This window comes from Pseudophryne corroboree, chromosome 2 (genome assembly GCF_028390025.1).
Source record: "Pseudophryne corroboree isolate aPseCor3 chromosome 2, aPseCor3.hap2, whole genome shotgun sequence".
In the NCBI taxonomy this organism is placed as follows: domain Eukaryota; kingdom Metazoa; phylum Chordata; class Amphibia; order Anura; family Myobatrachidae; genus Pseudophryne; species Pseudophryne corroboree.
The window spans coordinates 19,989,496-20,006,035 of record NC_086445.1 but is presented as its reverse complement, the minus strand read 5'-3'; the positions used below and the strand labels follow the sequence as shown (position 1 = coordinate 20,006,035).

General features: G+C 46.4%; 1 protein-coding gene across 1 annotated transcript in view; it reads left to right on the top strand.

Moving 5' to 3' along the window:
• Positions 1-1,457: 1,457 nt before the first annotated feature.
• CLPB (ClpB family mitochondrial disaggregase) overlaps positions 1,458-16,540 on the top strand; it is a 148,788-nt gene continuing 133,705 nt past the window's right edge. Inside the window, exon 1 of the mRNA XM_063950902.1 lies at positions 1,458-1,924. Coding sequence (XP_063806972.1) covers positions 1,567-1,924 — 358 coding nt within the window. The 5' untranslated portion in view covers positions 1,458-1,566. The remainder of the gene's footprint in view (positions 1,925-16,540) is intronic.

Genomic DNA, 16,540 nt, shown 5'->3' with positions numbered 1-16,540 from the left:
GCCGCTGTCCCTTTAATTACCTGCCTTCAGTCAATTTGCACCTCAATCCCTACTTACCTAGAGACGGCTACTATGGCTTAAGTGCGTGGAGCTGGACCGCTGCTCCACACAGGGGAATTTACTTTAATGCCCTGGGAAGTGGGTGTCGCACAACCTGCCCATAACCACACCCTATGTAACTTATTGATCTGGACCAAATGTCCAGATCCAACCCTTGCGGCTCAGGCCTATGGGCCTGCCTAGTTGGGGCCAATTGGAGTGACCAGGGCCTAGTGCCCAGATCACCCTTTTTTGAGCTCAGGCTTTAAGCCTGCCTGTGGCTACTGTAGTGATCTGGATCTAGCGCCCAGATCACTATATTCACCTGGGGGCGCTGAAACTATTTAGGGCCTACTGCCCAATACGAGCACCCAGGCCTAATGCCCGCCTACTGCGCGCCACAGGCCTATGGCCTGACTGTGTCTCCCTAATGCCCGTTCCCTGATGGTCTAGGGCGGACCTACAAGTAGGTGATGGTGGCCCAGGGCCGCCTACTAGTACCATTGGGAGAGGCAGAGGTGGAGCTCTTCGTCAGCTCAAATCCGTCCCACACACTGCATCATTCCCCCGTCCTCAGCTGAGAGTATTCCGCCGCCAGCTTCTGGCTTGATCCCGCCGCTGCCGCCGCTCTGGAGGCTCTTGACTCTTCAGGAGCTCTTCTCTGCTCCCTGTCCTGCGACGAACTGAACTCTTCTGCTCCACAGTGTCTAATATAAGGCGCTGGAAGGGGGACTTAGACACTGTCGACTTATTATACCATAACCATCTGTGACAGTGCAATGGACAGGTGTGAAGAGAGAACTTGTCCGCTCAAAGGATGCCGACATAGTGCATGTTGACCATTTAAACCTCATGTCGACATTGTGGTGTCGATATTATGGATGTTGACACGGTTCCTGTTGACCTTCTCACCGGATACCTGCTGACTGATATCGGCTCAGAGAACTCTGGCAGGCGTTTATAAAAATGGCGTATGAATTATTCTTATTGTTCTGGCGGGTTTTCAGATCGATTAACTGAACCGTGGGGAAAACGATGTAAGAACGGCGCTCGCTGGGGCAGTACCATGGCGATAGGAACTTTAGACCAGGTCGACGCTCAGCGCCAGGCGCCATTTGGGGCCACATGTAATATTTCAGTGCTGCTTTTATCACATGCTGCCCATACTGGCTCCTGTCCTGCCCCATATTACTAATACCCCCCCCTCCCCACTATGGCAGCAGCCCCCAACCCTGCCTCTGACCTCAGCTGATGTAATGTAATGTAACTCACCTGACACTACACTGTATAGGGAGAACTACAACTCCCGACATGCACCAAGCAGCGGAGGAGTGAGCGCCACGCTGCTTGCCGGGAAGCGTAGTCATTGCTACAGCCGGCTCCATCCTCCTACCAGACTCAGCGACTACATCTCCCACAGTGCAGCGCGGCGGTCGCCAGTAACGTCCGAGGCAGCGGTCTGAGAAAGTGACAGGCGGCGGATTCCATCTTCCTGCGCTGGCGACGGCTGCTGCGAGGTCCCCGCTCATGTGGGTCTCCCGAGTGTCCGGTCTCGGTATCTCCCGGCTCCTCACCTCCCGCTTGGGGCTGTCGCTCGGCACCGATCTTCCGTGCCGGCGAGTGGTCACGGGAAGGCATGGGGCGCTCGGGCTGCAGTACCACCTGAGCGACACTGGAGGGCGCGCTGTGAACGTCGGTCACAGCTGTAGTCGGCGCTCAGCTCTACAGGCGTGGGAGAGGCTGCAGTACCCACAGGAGGCCGCTGGGAGCCGCCAGAGACATAGAGAAGAGGAGGAGAGCCACAAGAGCTCGCAGTCTACAGCCCCCCTGCTCGCTGCTACCGCCCTGCTGGCCTATTGCTACAGCAAGGAACCCACAAATAAAGGTGAATATCCATCTAGTTGTTACACTAGTAATGCTGCTCACCATAAAGTTATAGAATACTAAGCTAAATGTTTATAGGTTATCTGACATTATATATATATATATATATATATATATATATATATATACAGGTACACCACCGATTTTCCGGCAACCGATGATCCGGAACCTCTTCTAATCCGGACAATTTTGATTTGTCCGGATTAAAGGGGTTTAGGGACATCATTTAATCTGGAACATTTTCTGCACATGGGCGTAACACGCAATACGCGCAAGTGTCAGTGGGTACAGCTTCCACGGACACTGCAGGTGACACAGCAAGCATCAGTGGGGCTGTAATGGCATCCAAGGTCACAGCAAGTACCGCACATGGGCGGAAGACACAGCGCGCACAAGTGTCAGTGAGTACAGCTTCTGAGGGGCTGTGGAAGGTATAGGGTAGGTTGTTGTGCTGTGGAAGGTATAGGGTAGGTTGTTGGGCTGTGGAAAGTATAGGGTAGGTTGTTGTGCTGTGGAAGGTATAGGGTAGGTTGTTGTGCTGTGGAAGGTATAGGGTAGGTTGTTGGGCTGTGGAAGGTTTAGAGTTGGGCTGTGGAAGATATAGGGTAGGTTGTTGGGCTGTGGAAGGTTTAGAGTTGGGCTGTGGAAGATATAGGGTAGGTTGTTGGGCTATGGAAGGTGTGGAAGGTATAGGGTAGGTTGTTGGGCTGTGGAAGGTATAGGGTAGGTTGTTGTGCTGTGGAAGGTATAGGGTAGGTTGTTGGGCTGTGGAAAGTATAGGGTAGGTTGTTGGGCTGTGGAAGGTATAGGGTAGGTTGTTGTGCTGTGGAAGGTATAGGGTAGGTTGTTGTGCTGTGGAAGGTATAGGGTAGGTTGTTGGGCTGTGGAAGGTTTAGAGTTGGGCTGTGGAAGATATAGGGTAGGTTGTTGGGCTGTGGAAGGTTTAGGTTGGGCTGTGGAAGGTATAGGGTAGGTTGTTGGGCTGTGGAAGGTTTAGAGTTGGGCTGTGGAAGGTATAGGGTAGGTTGTTGGGCTGTGGAAGGTTTAGAGTTGGGCTGTGGAAGGTATAGGGTAGGTTGTTGGGCTGTGGAAGGTATAGGGTAGGTTGTTGGGCTGTGGAAGGTATAGGGTAGGTTGTTGGGCTGTGGAAGGTATAGGGTAGGTTGTTGGGCTGTGGAAGGTATAGGGTAGGTTGTTGGGCTGTGGAAGGTTTAGAGTTGGGCTGTGGAAGGTATAGGGTAGGTTGTTGGGCTGTGGAAGGTATAGGGTAGGTTTTTGGGCTGTGGAAGGTAGAGGGTAGGTTGTTGGGCTGTGGAAGGTTTAGAGTTGGGCTGTGGAAGGTATAGGGTAGGTTGTTGGGCTGTGGAAGGTATAGGGTAGGTTGTTGGGCTATGGAAGGTATAGGGTAGGTTGTTGGGCTGTGGAAGGTTTAGAGTTGGGCTGTGGACGGTATAGGGTAGGTTGTTGGGCTGTGGAAGGTATAGGGTAGGTTGTTGGGCTGTGGAAGGTTTAGAGTTGGGCTGTGGACGGTATAGGGTAGGTTGTTGGGCTGTGGAAGGTATAGGGTAGGTTGTTGGGCTGTGGAAGGTTTAGAGTTGGGCTGTGGAAGGTATAGGGTAGGTTGTTGGGCTGTGGAAGGTTTAGAGTTGGACTGTGGACGGTATAGGGTAGGTTGTTGGGCTGTGGAAGGTTTAGAGTTGGGCTGTGGAAGGTATAGGGTAGGTTGTTGGGCTGTGGAAGGTATAGGGTAGGTTGTTGGGCTGTGGAAGGTTTAGAGTTGGGCTGTGGACGGTATAGGGTAGGTTGTTGGGCTGTGGAAGGTATAGGGTAGGTTGTTGGGCTGTGGAAGGTATAGGGTAGGTTGTTGGGCTGTGGAAGGTTTAGAGTTGGGCTGTGGAAGGTATAGGGTAGGTTGTTGGGCTGTGGAAGGTTTAGAGTTGGACTGTGGAAGGTATAGGGTAGGTTGTTGGGCTGTGGAAGGTTTAGAGTTGGGCTGTGGAAGGTATAGGGTAGGTTGTTGGGCTGTGGAAGGTTTAGAGTTGGACTGTGGACGGTATAGGGTAGGTTGTTGGGCTGTGGAAGGTATAGGGTAGGTTGTTGGGCTGTGGAAGGTATAGGGTAGGTTGTTGGGCTGTGGAAGGTATAGGGTAGGTTGTAGTGGGAGTTGGGCTGTGGGAGGGTAAGAGTTAGTGTCATTTTGCATGAGGTTTAGTACTTTCCTTGTAGTGACTGTTTCACTTACTGTTAATGGTTGTTCAAAACGTACCTGATACCTGTTTTGCTTATAAACAGTTTTGCATACACTACTGTGTTTATTCATTAATTAATATTATACTGTAGCATATATTTTACTATTTATTTCTTTAGAAATGTTCTGAAGGTGCAAAATTAGTTTCCACCGTTAATCCGGCAAAATCGATAATCCGGTACGGCACTGGAACCGAGGATGCCGGAAAATCGGTGGTGTACCTGTGTGTGTGTGTGTGTGTTTGTATATGTGTGTGTGTGTGTATATATATCCAGAACAGGAAGTGTGTCAAAACGTTATATTTCGAGCTGTCACACTATCAAAACAAATATCCGCGCATTACACAACGGGCCCAGCAAGAAAAACACACTTCTACTGATAGAGTAAAACTGCCTAAACAGCGACAAAATCCGAAATCGCAGCTGCGACCGGAAGTGCCGTGCGTTCCATAGCCTGTGGGACGCATCTGGTGACTGGAAGTAGGAACCGGAAGTGACACAACGCGCGTCAAGCACCGTAGCTCTAGCTAATATTAATATAATAATTATAAACCGAGCGCCATATGGAAAATAGGCTGGTCTACAATACTACAAATATTGGCATATGTGCAGGAATTTACTGTAACATGTAATGCTAATCTTATAGAGATAGGGAGCCTCGGGGACAGATACCCCAGACAGAATAAAACAGCAAGTGACACATACATATAAAATATTAAAAATATCATTCCAGGAGACGCAGGGGAACACAGAGTGAGAACCCCAATACGAATCCATAGCAGAAAAGCGTATTAAAAAGACATTGGCCCTCATTCCGAGTTGATCGGTCGCAAGGCGATTTTAGCAGAGTTACACACGCTAAGCCGCCGCCTACTGGGAGTGAATCTTAGCTTCTTAAAATTGCGACCGATGTATTCGCAATAATGCGATTACTAACTACTTAGCAGTTTCAGAGTAGCTTCAGACTTACTCTGCCTGTGCGATCATTTCAGTGCTTGTCGTCCCTGGTTGACGTCACAAACACACCCAGCGTTCGCCCAGGCACTCCCACCGTTTCTCCGGCCACTCCTGCGTTTTTTCCGGAAACGGTAGCGTTTTCAGCCACACACCCCTGAAACGCCGTGTTTCCGCCCAGTAACACCCATTTCCTGTCAATCACATTACGATCGCCGGAGCGAAGAAAAAGCCGTGAGTAAAAATACTTTCTTCATAGTAAAGTTACTTGGCGCAGTCGCAGTGCGAACATTGCGCATGCGTACTAAGCGGATTTTCACTGCGATGCGATGAAAAATACAGAGCGAACAACTCGGAATGAGGGCCATAGTCATTGTCAGCAAGAGTAAAAGTAAACCTTTTAAGATTCCGATAACGCAATCATCACCCGTTAGTGCAAAAAAAATGCTTTTCTGCTGTGGATTCCTATTGGGGTTCTCGCTCTTTGTGAAGTATTTTGGATATCGGATTTTTCCGTATTTTGGAATAATTGCATATCATAATGAGATATCATGGTGATGGGACCCAAGTCTAAGCACAGAATGCATTTATGTTTCATATACACCTTATACACACAGCCTGAATGTCATTTTAGCCAATATTTTTTATAACTTTGTGCATTAAACAAAGTTTGCGTACACTGAACTATCAGAAAACAAAGATTTCACTATCTTAAGGGCTCTACACATTGAGCAATCCGCCGCCGAGCTGCCCGATGGCGGATACGGCCGACGGGCGACCCGGCGGCGGGGGCAGTGACGGGGGGAGTGAAGTTTTTTCACTCCCCCCCCCCCCTGTCACCCGGCTCCGTAGAAGTGCAGGCAAATATGGACGAGATCGTCCATATTGGCCTGCATGCACAGCCGACGGGGCACCAGCGATGAACGAGCGCGGGGCCGCACATAGTTCATCGCTGGAGCCTCCACACTCACAGATATGAACGGTATCATTCATATCTTTCACTAAAATTGCGCAGTGTGTAGGGCCCATCAGTCTCGCTCCAAAATTCCGTATTTCGGCATATTCCGTGTTATTATTATTATTATTATTATTATTATTATCCTTAATTTATATGGCGCCACAAGGGTTCCGCAGCGCCCAATTACAGAGTACATAAACAAATAATCAAACAGGAAAACAGCAATTTACAGTTGATGACAGTATAGGACAAGTACAGGGTAAATAAACATAGTTACATCAGCAGATGCAGTGGCGGATCCCGGGGGGGGGGGGGGGGGTCACTCGGGCCCATGCCCCCCCTGTCATTTCTGGCCTCCGTCCCCCGTTCTCCCCCTGCGCTCCCCCGTTCTCCCCCGGCGCCGCACAGGGAGATGACGGGCGCCCGCTGAGATTGTGTTACCAGCGGGCGCTCGTCTCCCTGCACAGCGGTAGCCGGAGGCAGGAGCTCAGTATTGAGCTCCGGCTTCCGGCGCTGTCACTGTGCGCCGTGCGCTATGGGAGAGACGTCAGTCATGACGTCTCTCTCATAGTACTGACTGAGGAGCGGACGCCCAGGGAGGAGGAGGACTGCAGCGGCGCGGAAACGGGTCTCGGTAAGTATGTTTTTTTCTTCCTTAATGCAGCGGGGGCAAACTACGGGGGACATCAACAAGGGGCATTACTACTGGGGGGGCAAACTACTGGGGGCATTATAACTGGGGGGCATCACTACTGAGGGGTCATCTATTGGGGACATTTTTACTGGGGGACATTTTTACTGGGGGCCATCTACTGGGGGCATTACTAAAGGGGGGTCATCTATTGGGGCAAACTCGTAGGGGGCATTATTACTGGGGGTCATCTATTGGGGGCAGCTACTGGGGCATTATTACTGGGGGGCATTACTACTGGGAGCATTACTACTGGGGGGGCAGCTACTGGGGGACATTTTTACTGGGGGGCATCTACTGGGGGCATTATTACTGGGGGGCATCTACTGGGGGCATTACTACTGGGAGGTCATCTATTGGGGGCAAACTTATAAGGGGCATTACTACTGGGGGCAAACTACTGGAGGACATTATTACTGGGGGGTATCTACTGGGGGCAAACTGTTGGAGGACATTATTACTGGGTGGCATCTACTGGGGGCAAACTACTGGGGGACTATTACTGGGGGCCAACTACAAAGGTGCCAACTACTGGCGGCGTAACTACAGGGGCATTACTACTGGCGGCTTAACTACAGGGGCATTACTACTTGGGGGCTAAACTACAGGGGGGGCAAACTACTGGGGGCTTAACTACAGGGGCCAAACTACTGGGGGATAACTACAGGGGCCAAACTACTGGGGGCGTTACTACTGAAGGCTAAGCTACAAGGGGGCATAACTACAGGGACTAAACTACAATGGGGCAAACTACAGGGGGGCATTACTACTGGTGGCTAAACTACTGGGGGCATTACCACTGGGAGGCTAAACTAAAGGGAGCAGGGGTAAACTACTGGGGTCATGACTGCAGGGGAATTACCACTGGGGGCATAATGACTGGGGGCATTACTACAGGCAACATTACTACTGGGGGCAATACGGGCATTGCAAAAGGGGCACCACTACTTGGGGGTCTATATAAGGGGCACTACCAGTACAGTGGACATTGCATAATGAGCGCGACAACTGTGGGCATTGTATAAGAAGCGCCACCTCACATGCACCGAAGCCGCACGCAAATGTACTTGCCCCTTCCATGGTGCCCCCCCTATCATTTTCTTCTGGATCCGCCCCTGAACAGATGACACTGGAATAAGTATCAGGTGGCAGAAGACTGCTGGATGTGGTGCAGTTGAAGATTAGTAAAGTAAGACAAAGGATAAGCACATGAGGGAAGAGGGTATCACAGCCTGTATTTATTTGTGTGTGTGTGTGTGTGTGTGTGTGTGTGTGTGTGTGTGTGTGTGTGTGTGTGTGTGTGTGTGTGTGTGTGTATATATATATATATATTATAGATGTGCGGTAGGCACTTTTTTCGTGTTTTGGTTCTGGTTCCATGCTCTTGTTTTGGTCCAAGGCCATTGATACTGCCGTAGTAGTCCAGTGGTACTGCCGCATAAGTCCAAGTTCATTGATGCTGCCGTAGTAGTCCAGTGGTACTGCCGCATAAGTCCAAATCCATTGATACTGCCGTAGTAGTCCAGTGGTACTACCGCATAACTCCAAGTCCATTGATACTGCCGTAGTAGTCCAGTTCCATTGATACTGCCGCATAAGTCCAGTGGTTCTGCCGCATAAGTCCAAGTCCAGTGGTACTGCCGTCCAAGTCCAGTGGTACTGCCGTCCAAGTCCAGTGGTACTGCCGTCCAAGTCCAGTGGTACTGCCGTCCAAGTCCAGTGGTACTGCCGTCCAAGTCCAGTGGTACTGCCGTCCAAGTCCAGTGGTACTGCCGTCCAAGTCCAGTGGTACTGCCGTCCAAGTCCAGTGGTACTGCCGTCCAAGTCCAGTGGTACTGCCGTCCAAGTCCAGTGGTACTGCCGTCCAAGTCCAGTGGTACTGCCGTCCAAGTCCAGTGGTACTGCCGTGTAAGTCCAGTGGTACTGCCGTGTAAGTCCAGTGGTACTGCCGTGTAAGTCCAGTGGTACTGCCGTGTAAGTCCAGCGGTACTGCCGTGTAAGTCCAGCGGTACTGCCGCGTAAGTCCAGCGGTACTGCCGCATAAGTCCAAGTCCAGCGGTACTGCCGCATAAGTCCAAGTCCAGCGGTACTGCCGCATAAGTCCAAGTCCAGCGGTACTGCCGCATAAGTCTAAGGCCCTCATTTCGAGTTGTTCGCTCGCTAGCAGATTTTAGCAGCATTGCACACGCTAGGCTGCCGCCCTCTGGGAGTGTATCTTAGCATAGCAGAATAGCGAACGAAAGATTAGCAGAATTGCGAATAGAAAATTCTTAGCAGTTTCTGAGTAGCTCCAGACCTACTCACAGATTGCGATCAGCTCAGGCCGTTTAGTTCCTGGTTTGACGTCACAAACACGCCCTGCGTTCGGCCAGCCACTCCCCCATTTCTCCAGCAACTCCTGCATTTTTACCTGGCACGCCTGCGTTTTTTAGCACACTCCCTGAAAACGCAGAGTTGCCGCCCAGAAACACACACTTCCTGTCAATCACACTACGATCACTTGAGCGTTGAAAAAACGTAGCTCGAGCTTGTGTAAATCTCCAAAGTTTTGTGCTAAATTACTTAACGCATGCGCGCTGCTTACCATGCGCATGCGCATTTTCCACCTAATCGCTGCGTTGCGAAAAACGTCAACGAGCGAACAACTCGGAATGACCACCTAAGTCCATTGGTACTGCCGTATAAGTCAGGAATGACCTGACTCAAGCTGGCAGTTTCTGAACTGACTTCACGTGTGGCAAGTTCAAAGGTTTGGAGAACCTTGCACAAGACGGAAATCATTCTCCATTGCGCTTGTGTCTCGTGCATTCCCCCTCCTTTGCCTATATCGTAGGTAGTTGTATAGGCTTGAATGGCCTTTTGCTGCTCCTCCATCCCCTGAAGCATATAGAGGGTTGAATTCCACCTCGTTACCACCTCTTGCTTCAGATGATGGCAGAGCAGGTTCAGGACTGTTAGCTGGTGCTCCAGTCTTCGGCACGCAGTGGCTGAATGCCGAAAGTGGCCCGCAATTCTTCGGGCCACCGACAGCATCTCCTGCACACCCTTGTCATTTTTCAAAAAATTTTGCACCACCAAATTAATTGTATGTGCAAAACATGGGACGTGCTGGAATTTGCCCAGATGTAATGCACGCACAATATTGGTGGCCGATATCACAAATCCCCAGGAGAGTCCAATTGAGGTAAGCCATTCTGCGATGATGTTCCTCAGTTTCCGTAAGAGGTTGTCAGCTGTGTGCCTCTTACGGAAACCGGTGATACATAGCGTAGCCTGCCTAAGAACGAGTTGGCGTTTGCGAGATGCTGCTACTGGTGCCGCCGCTGCTGTTCTTGCTGCGGGAGGCAATACATCTACCCAGTGGGCTGTCACAGTCATAGAGTCCTGAGTCTGCCCTGCTCCACTTGTCCACATGTCCGTGGTTAAGTGGACATTGGGTACAACTGCATTTTTTAGGGCACTGAGGACACTTTTTTTGACGTCTGTGTACATTCTCGGTATTGCCTGCTTAGTGAAGTGGAATCTAGATGGGATTTAATACCGGGGACACACTATCTCAAACAATTCTCTAAGTCCCACTGCACTAATGGCGGATACCGGACACACGTCTAACACCAACATAGCTGTCAAGGCCTGAGTTATCCGCTTTGCAACAGGATGGCTGCTGTCATATTTCATCTTCCTCACAAAGGACTGTTGAACAGTCAGTTGCTTACTGGAAGTAGTACAAGTGGTCTTCCGACTTCCCCTCTGGGATAACGATCGACTCCCAACAACAACATCGGTTTGGAGAGGACTCGGTCTTGCCAGTGACATGGCCTGCAGCACTACTGACGTTCCTGACTGAGGAGGAAGTTGACGTTGAGGGAGTTGGTGGTGTGGCTTGCAGGAGCTTGAGTACAAGAGGAAGAAGGGATTTAGGTGTCAGTGGACTGCTTACGCTATTACCCAAGTTTCAGAACTTGACAATGACTTCTGATGAATGCGCAGCAGGTGACGTATAAGGGAGGATGTTCCTAGGTGGTTAACATCCTTACCCCTACGGATTACGGATTAGCAAAGGCAACACACGGTTTGACACCTGTTATCCGGATTTGTGGAGAATAATTCCACACTGAAGAGGTAGCTTTTTTGGTATTTTGCCCAGGCATGACAATGGGCTTCTTCATCCCACGGACAACAGGTGTCTCCCCCGGTGCCTGACTTAAACAAACCACATCACCATCAGAATCCTCCTCGTCAACTTCCTCCTTAGCGCCAGCAACACCCATATCCTCATCCTGGTGTACTTCAACACTGACATCTTCAATTTCAATATCAGGAACTGGACTGTGGGTGCTCCTTCCAGCACTTGCAGAGGGCAAATGGTGGAAGGAGCCACCTCTTCCCGTCCAGTGTTGGGAAGGTCAGGCATCGCAACCGCCGACACACTTGGACTCTCCTTGGGGATTTGTGATACCATCTCAGAGCGCACAGTTCTTTTCTGTGCTCTTTCCAGCTTAACTCTTACCATTTTTCTAGTGGGAGGATGAGGCTTCCATCGTCATGTGAATCTGAACCACTAGTCATGAACATAAGCCTTAGCCGTTCCTTGCCACTCCGTGTCGTAAATGGCATATTGGCAACTTTACGTTTCCCCTCAGACCATTTAACTTTATTTTTTTGGGTCATTTTACTGAACTTTGGCTTTTTGGATTGTACATGCTCTCTACTATGACAATGGGCATCGGCCTTGGCAGACAACGTTGATGGCATTTCATCGTCTATGTCATGACTAGTGGCAGCAGCTTCGCATTAGGTGGAAGTGGTTCTTGATCTTTCCATATTTTATCCTCCAAATTTTTGTTCTCCATTATTTTTGTTTCCCTGCACCACACAGGGCAAACCCTGTAAAAATTATTTGGATTAACTATTAATAACCCCTTTATTTGGAGTAAATATACAGCACAGGACAGCACCACTGGACTTATACGGCAGTACCAATGGACTTATACGGCAGTACCAATGGACTTATGCGGCAGTACCAATGGACTTATGCGGCAGTACCAATGGACTTATGCGGCAGTACCAATGGACTTATGCGGCAGTACCAATGGACTTATGCGGCAGTACCAATGGACTTATGCGGCAGTACCAATGGACTTATGCGGCAGTGCCAATGGACTTATGCGGCAGTGCCAATGGACTTATGCGGCAGTACCAATGGACTTATGCGGCAGTACCAATGGACTTATACGGCAGTACCAATGGACTTATACGGCAGTACCAATGGACTTATGCGGCAGTACCAATGGACTTATGCGGCAGTACCAATGGACTTATGCGGCAGTACCAATGGACTTATGCGGCAGTACCAATGGACTTATGCGGCAGTACCAATGGACTTATACGGCAGTACCAATGGACTTATACGGCAGTACCAATGGACTTATACGGCAGTACCAATGGACTTATACGGCAGTTTCACTGGACTTATGCGGCAGTACTACTGGACTTCGACTTATGCGGCAGTTTCACCAGACTTATGCGGCAGTACCACTAGACTTAGGGGGTCATTCTGAGTTGATCGCTAGCTGCCGTTGTTCGCAGCGCAGCAATCAGGCTTAAAATTGGCATTTCTGCGCATGCGTACGGGCCGCAGTGCGCACGCGCGACGTACTTTCACACAAAACTATGCAGTTTCACACAAGGTCTAGCGACGCTTTTCAGTCACATTGTTGATCATTGAATGATTGACAGGCAGTGGGTGTTTCTGGGTGGTAACTGGCCGTTTTCCGGGAGTGTGCTAAAAAACGCAGGCGTGTCAGGCAAAAACGCAGGTGTGCCTGGGGAAACGGGGGAGTGGCTGGCCGAACGCAGGGCGTGTTTGTGACGTCAAACCAGGAACCAAACAGACTGAAGTGATCGCAAGGTAGGAGCAGGTCTGCAGCTACTCTGAAACTGCTTGAAATAATGTCAGCACTATTCTGCTAACCTTTCGTTCGCACTTCTGCTAAGCTAAGATACACTCCCAGAGGGCGGCGGCTTAGCATTTGCACTGCTGCTAAAAGCAGCTAGCGAGCGATCAACTCGGAATGAGGGACTTATGCGGCAGTATCAATGGCCTTGACTTATATGGCAGTACCACTGGATTTATACAGCAGTACCACTGGACTTATATGGCTGTACTACTAGACTGGACTTATACGGCAGTACCACTGGACTTATGCGGCAGTACCACTGGACTTATGCGGCAGTACCACTGGACTTATACGGCAGTACCACTGGACTTATGCGGCAGTACCACTGGACTTATACGGCAGTGCCAATGGCCTTGAACTTATATGGCAGTATCACTGGACTTGAACTTATATGGCAGTACCACTGGACTTTGACTTATACGGCAGTACCACTGGACTTTGACTTATACGCCAGTACCACTGGACTTTGACTTATACGGCAGTACCACTGGACTTTGACTTATACGCCAGTACCACTGGACTTATGGCAGCACAGGGACACCACCACTGGACTGATGCAGCACAAGACACCACCACTGGACTGATGCAGCACAAGACAGCACTGGAATGACACATAAGACAGAGCAGGACGTCACCCCACTTTCCCGCACATACACCGAGGAGACACGTCCTCTCGCTACACTCTCTGGGACTGGAGTGAAAATGGCGGTGACGCGCGGCTCCTTATATGGAATCCAAAACCCGCGAGAATCCGACAGCGGGATGATGACGTTTTGCCTCGTTCTGGTTTCCGAGTCTGGCGGGAAAACCTGATCCGGGCTCGGGACGTATAGTTCGGTAGGGTTCGGTTCTCAGGGATCTGAACCCGCTCATCCCTAATGCTAACCCGGCATAATAATATGGAGTGTTTGTTACGTCCCCTTGTACAGGAGGGCCCAATATATACAGGTGGAATAGGTTCCAGACCCTTGCCGAAAACTGCATACAGTCTGTAAAATAGAGCATTGCCATTTCTCAGTGATGGTTACACGGGAATGCATGCAGAACATAATTACTTTATATAAGCGTGTATTGTGACAAGGATGTCCTTTCGTCTGCAGAATGAACCGTACATGCGCCAAGACGAATGAACACGACACACATCAGAAAGCGCCATATTAGCAGAATTCTGGAAGCTGGGGCCCTCTTTATGTGTTATTATATTTATTGTAGTTCCTGAAGTATTCTTACAGTCCTTGTGCAGATCCCACGCCTGCCTCCCTTGTGGTTCCCCTGCTGCCCTCCAGGGGGAGCCCTTGCTTTCTGGTACATGCTGTGTGTGGGAGGTGGTGAATGGCTTATCCCGAAGCCCTGTGCTTTGTGCACTTCAGGAATAATTAGCTCTTAATGATGACTTTAGCCAGACTTTATAAGTCTCCTTTTTCTATTTACATTGACCGCTGGAAACTGGGGCAGGTTTCTATTGAATCTTCATTATACTATATACTATATAACCATTATACTATATACCTTCCATTATACTATATACCTTCATTATATTATATACCTTCATTATACTATATACCTTCCATTATACTATATACCTTCATTATACTATATACCACCATTATACTATATACCTTCATTATACTATATACCACCATTATACTATATACCTTCCATTATACTATATACCTTTATTATACTATATACCTTCCATTATACTATATACCTTCATTATACTATATACCTTTATTATACTATATAACTTCATTATACTATATAACCACTATACAATATACCTTCATTATACTATATACCTTCATTATACAATATAACCACTATACTATATACCTTCATTATACTATATACCTTCATTATACTATATACCTTCATTATACTATATACCCCTTATACTATATACCTTTATTATACAATATACCTTCATTATACTATATAACCACTGTACTATATACCTTTATTATACTATATACCTTTATTATACTATATACCTTTATTATACTATATACCTTCATTATACTATATAACCACTATACTATATACCTTCATTATACTATATAACCACTATACTATATACCTTCATTATACTATATACCTTTATTATACTATATACCACCATCATACTATATACCTTCCATTATACTATATAACCATTATACTATATACCTTTATTATACTATATACCTTCATTATACTATATAACCACTATACTATATACCTTCATTATACTATATAACCACTATACTATATACCTTCATTATACTATATAACCACTATACTATATACCTTCATTATACTATATAACCACTAAACTATATACCTTCATTATACTATATAACCATTATACTATATACCTTCATTATACTATATACCTTCCATTATACTATATACCACCATTATACTATATACCTTCATTATACTATATACCTTCCATTATACTATATACCACCATTATACTATATACCTCCATTATACTATATAACCATTGTACTATATACCTACCATTATACTATATACCTTCCATTATACTATATACCTTCATTATACTATATACCTTCCATTATACTATATACCTTCATTATACTATATACCCTCCATTATACTATATACCTTCCATTATACTATATACCACCATTATGCTATATACCTTCATTATACTATATACCACCATTATACTATATACCTTCCATTATACTATATACCTTCCATTATACTATATACCTTCATTATACTATATACCCTCCATTATACTATATACCTTCATTGTACTATATACCTTTCATTATACTATATACCTTCCATTATACTATATACCACCATTATACTATATACCTTCATTATACTATATACCACCATTATACTATATAGTATATAGTATAATGGTGGTATATAGTATAATGAAGGTATATAGTATAATGGAAGGTATATAGTATAATGGTTATATAGTAGAATGGTGGTATAATACCACCATTCTACTATATAACCATTATACTATATACCTTCCATTATACTATATACCTTCATTATACTGTATACCTTCATTATACTATATACCTTCCATTATACTATATACCTTCCATTATACTATATACCTTCCATTATACTATATACCTTCATTATACTATATACCTTCCATTATACTATATACCTTCATTATACTATATACCTTCCATTATACTATATACCACCATTATACTATATACCTTCCATTATACTATATACCTTCCATTATACTATATACCTTCATTATACTATATACCTTCATTATACTATATACCTACATTATACTATATACCTTCCATTATACTATATACCACCATTATACTATATACCTTCCATTATACTATATACCTTCATTATACTATATACCTTCCATTATACTATATACCTTCCATTATACTATATACCCTCCATTATACTATATACCACCATTATACTATATACCTTCCATTATACTATATACCTTCCATTATACTATATACCTTCATTATACTATATACCTTCATTATACTATATACCTTCATTATACTATATACCTACATTATACTATATACCTTCCATTATACTATATACCACCATTATACTATATACCTTCCATTATACTATATACCACCATTATACTATATACCTTCCATTATACTATATACCTTCATTATACTATATACCTTCCATTATACTATATACCTTCATTATACTATATACCCTCCATTATACTATATACCTTCATTATACTATATACCTTCATTATACTATATACCTTCATTATACTATATACCTTTCATTATACTATATACCTTTCATTATACT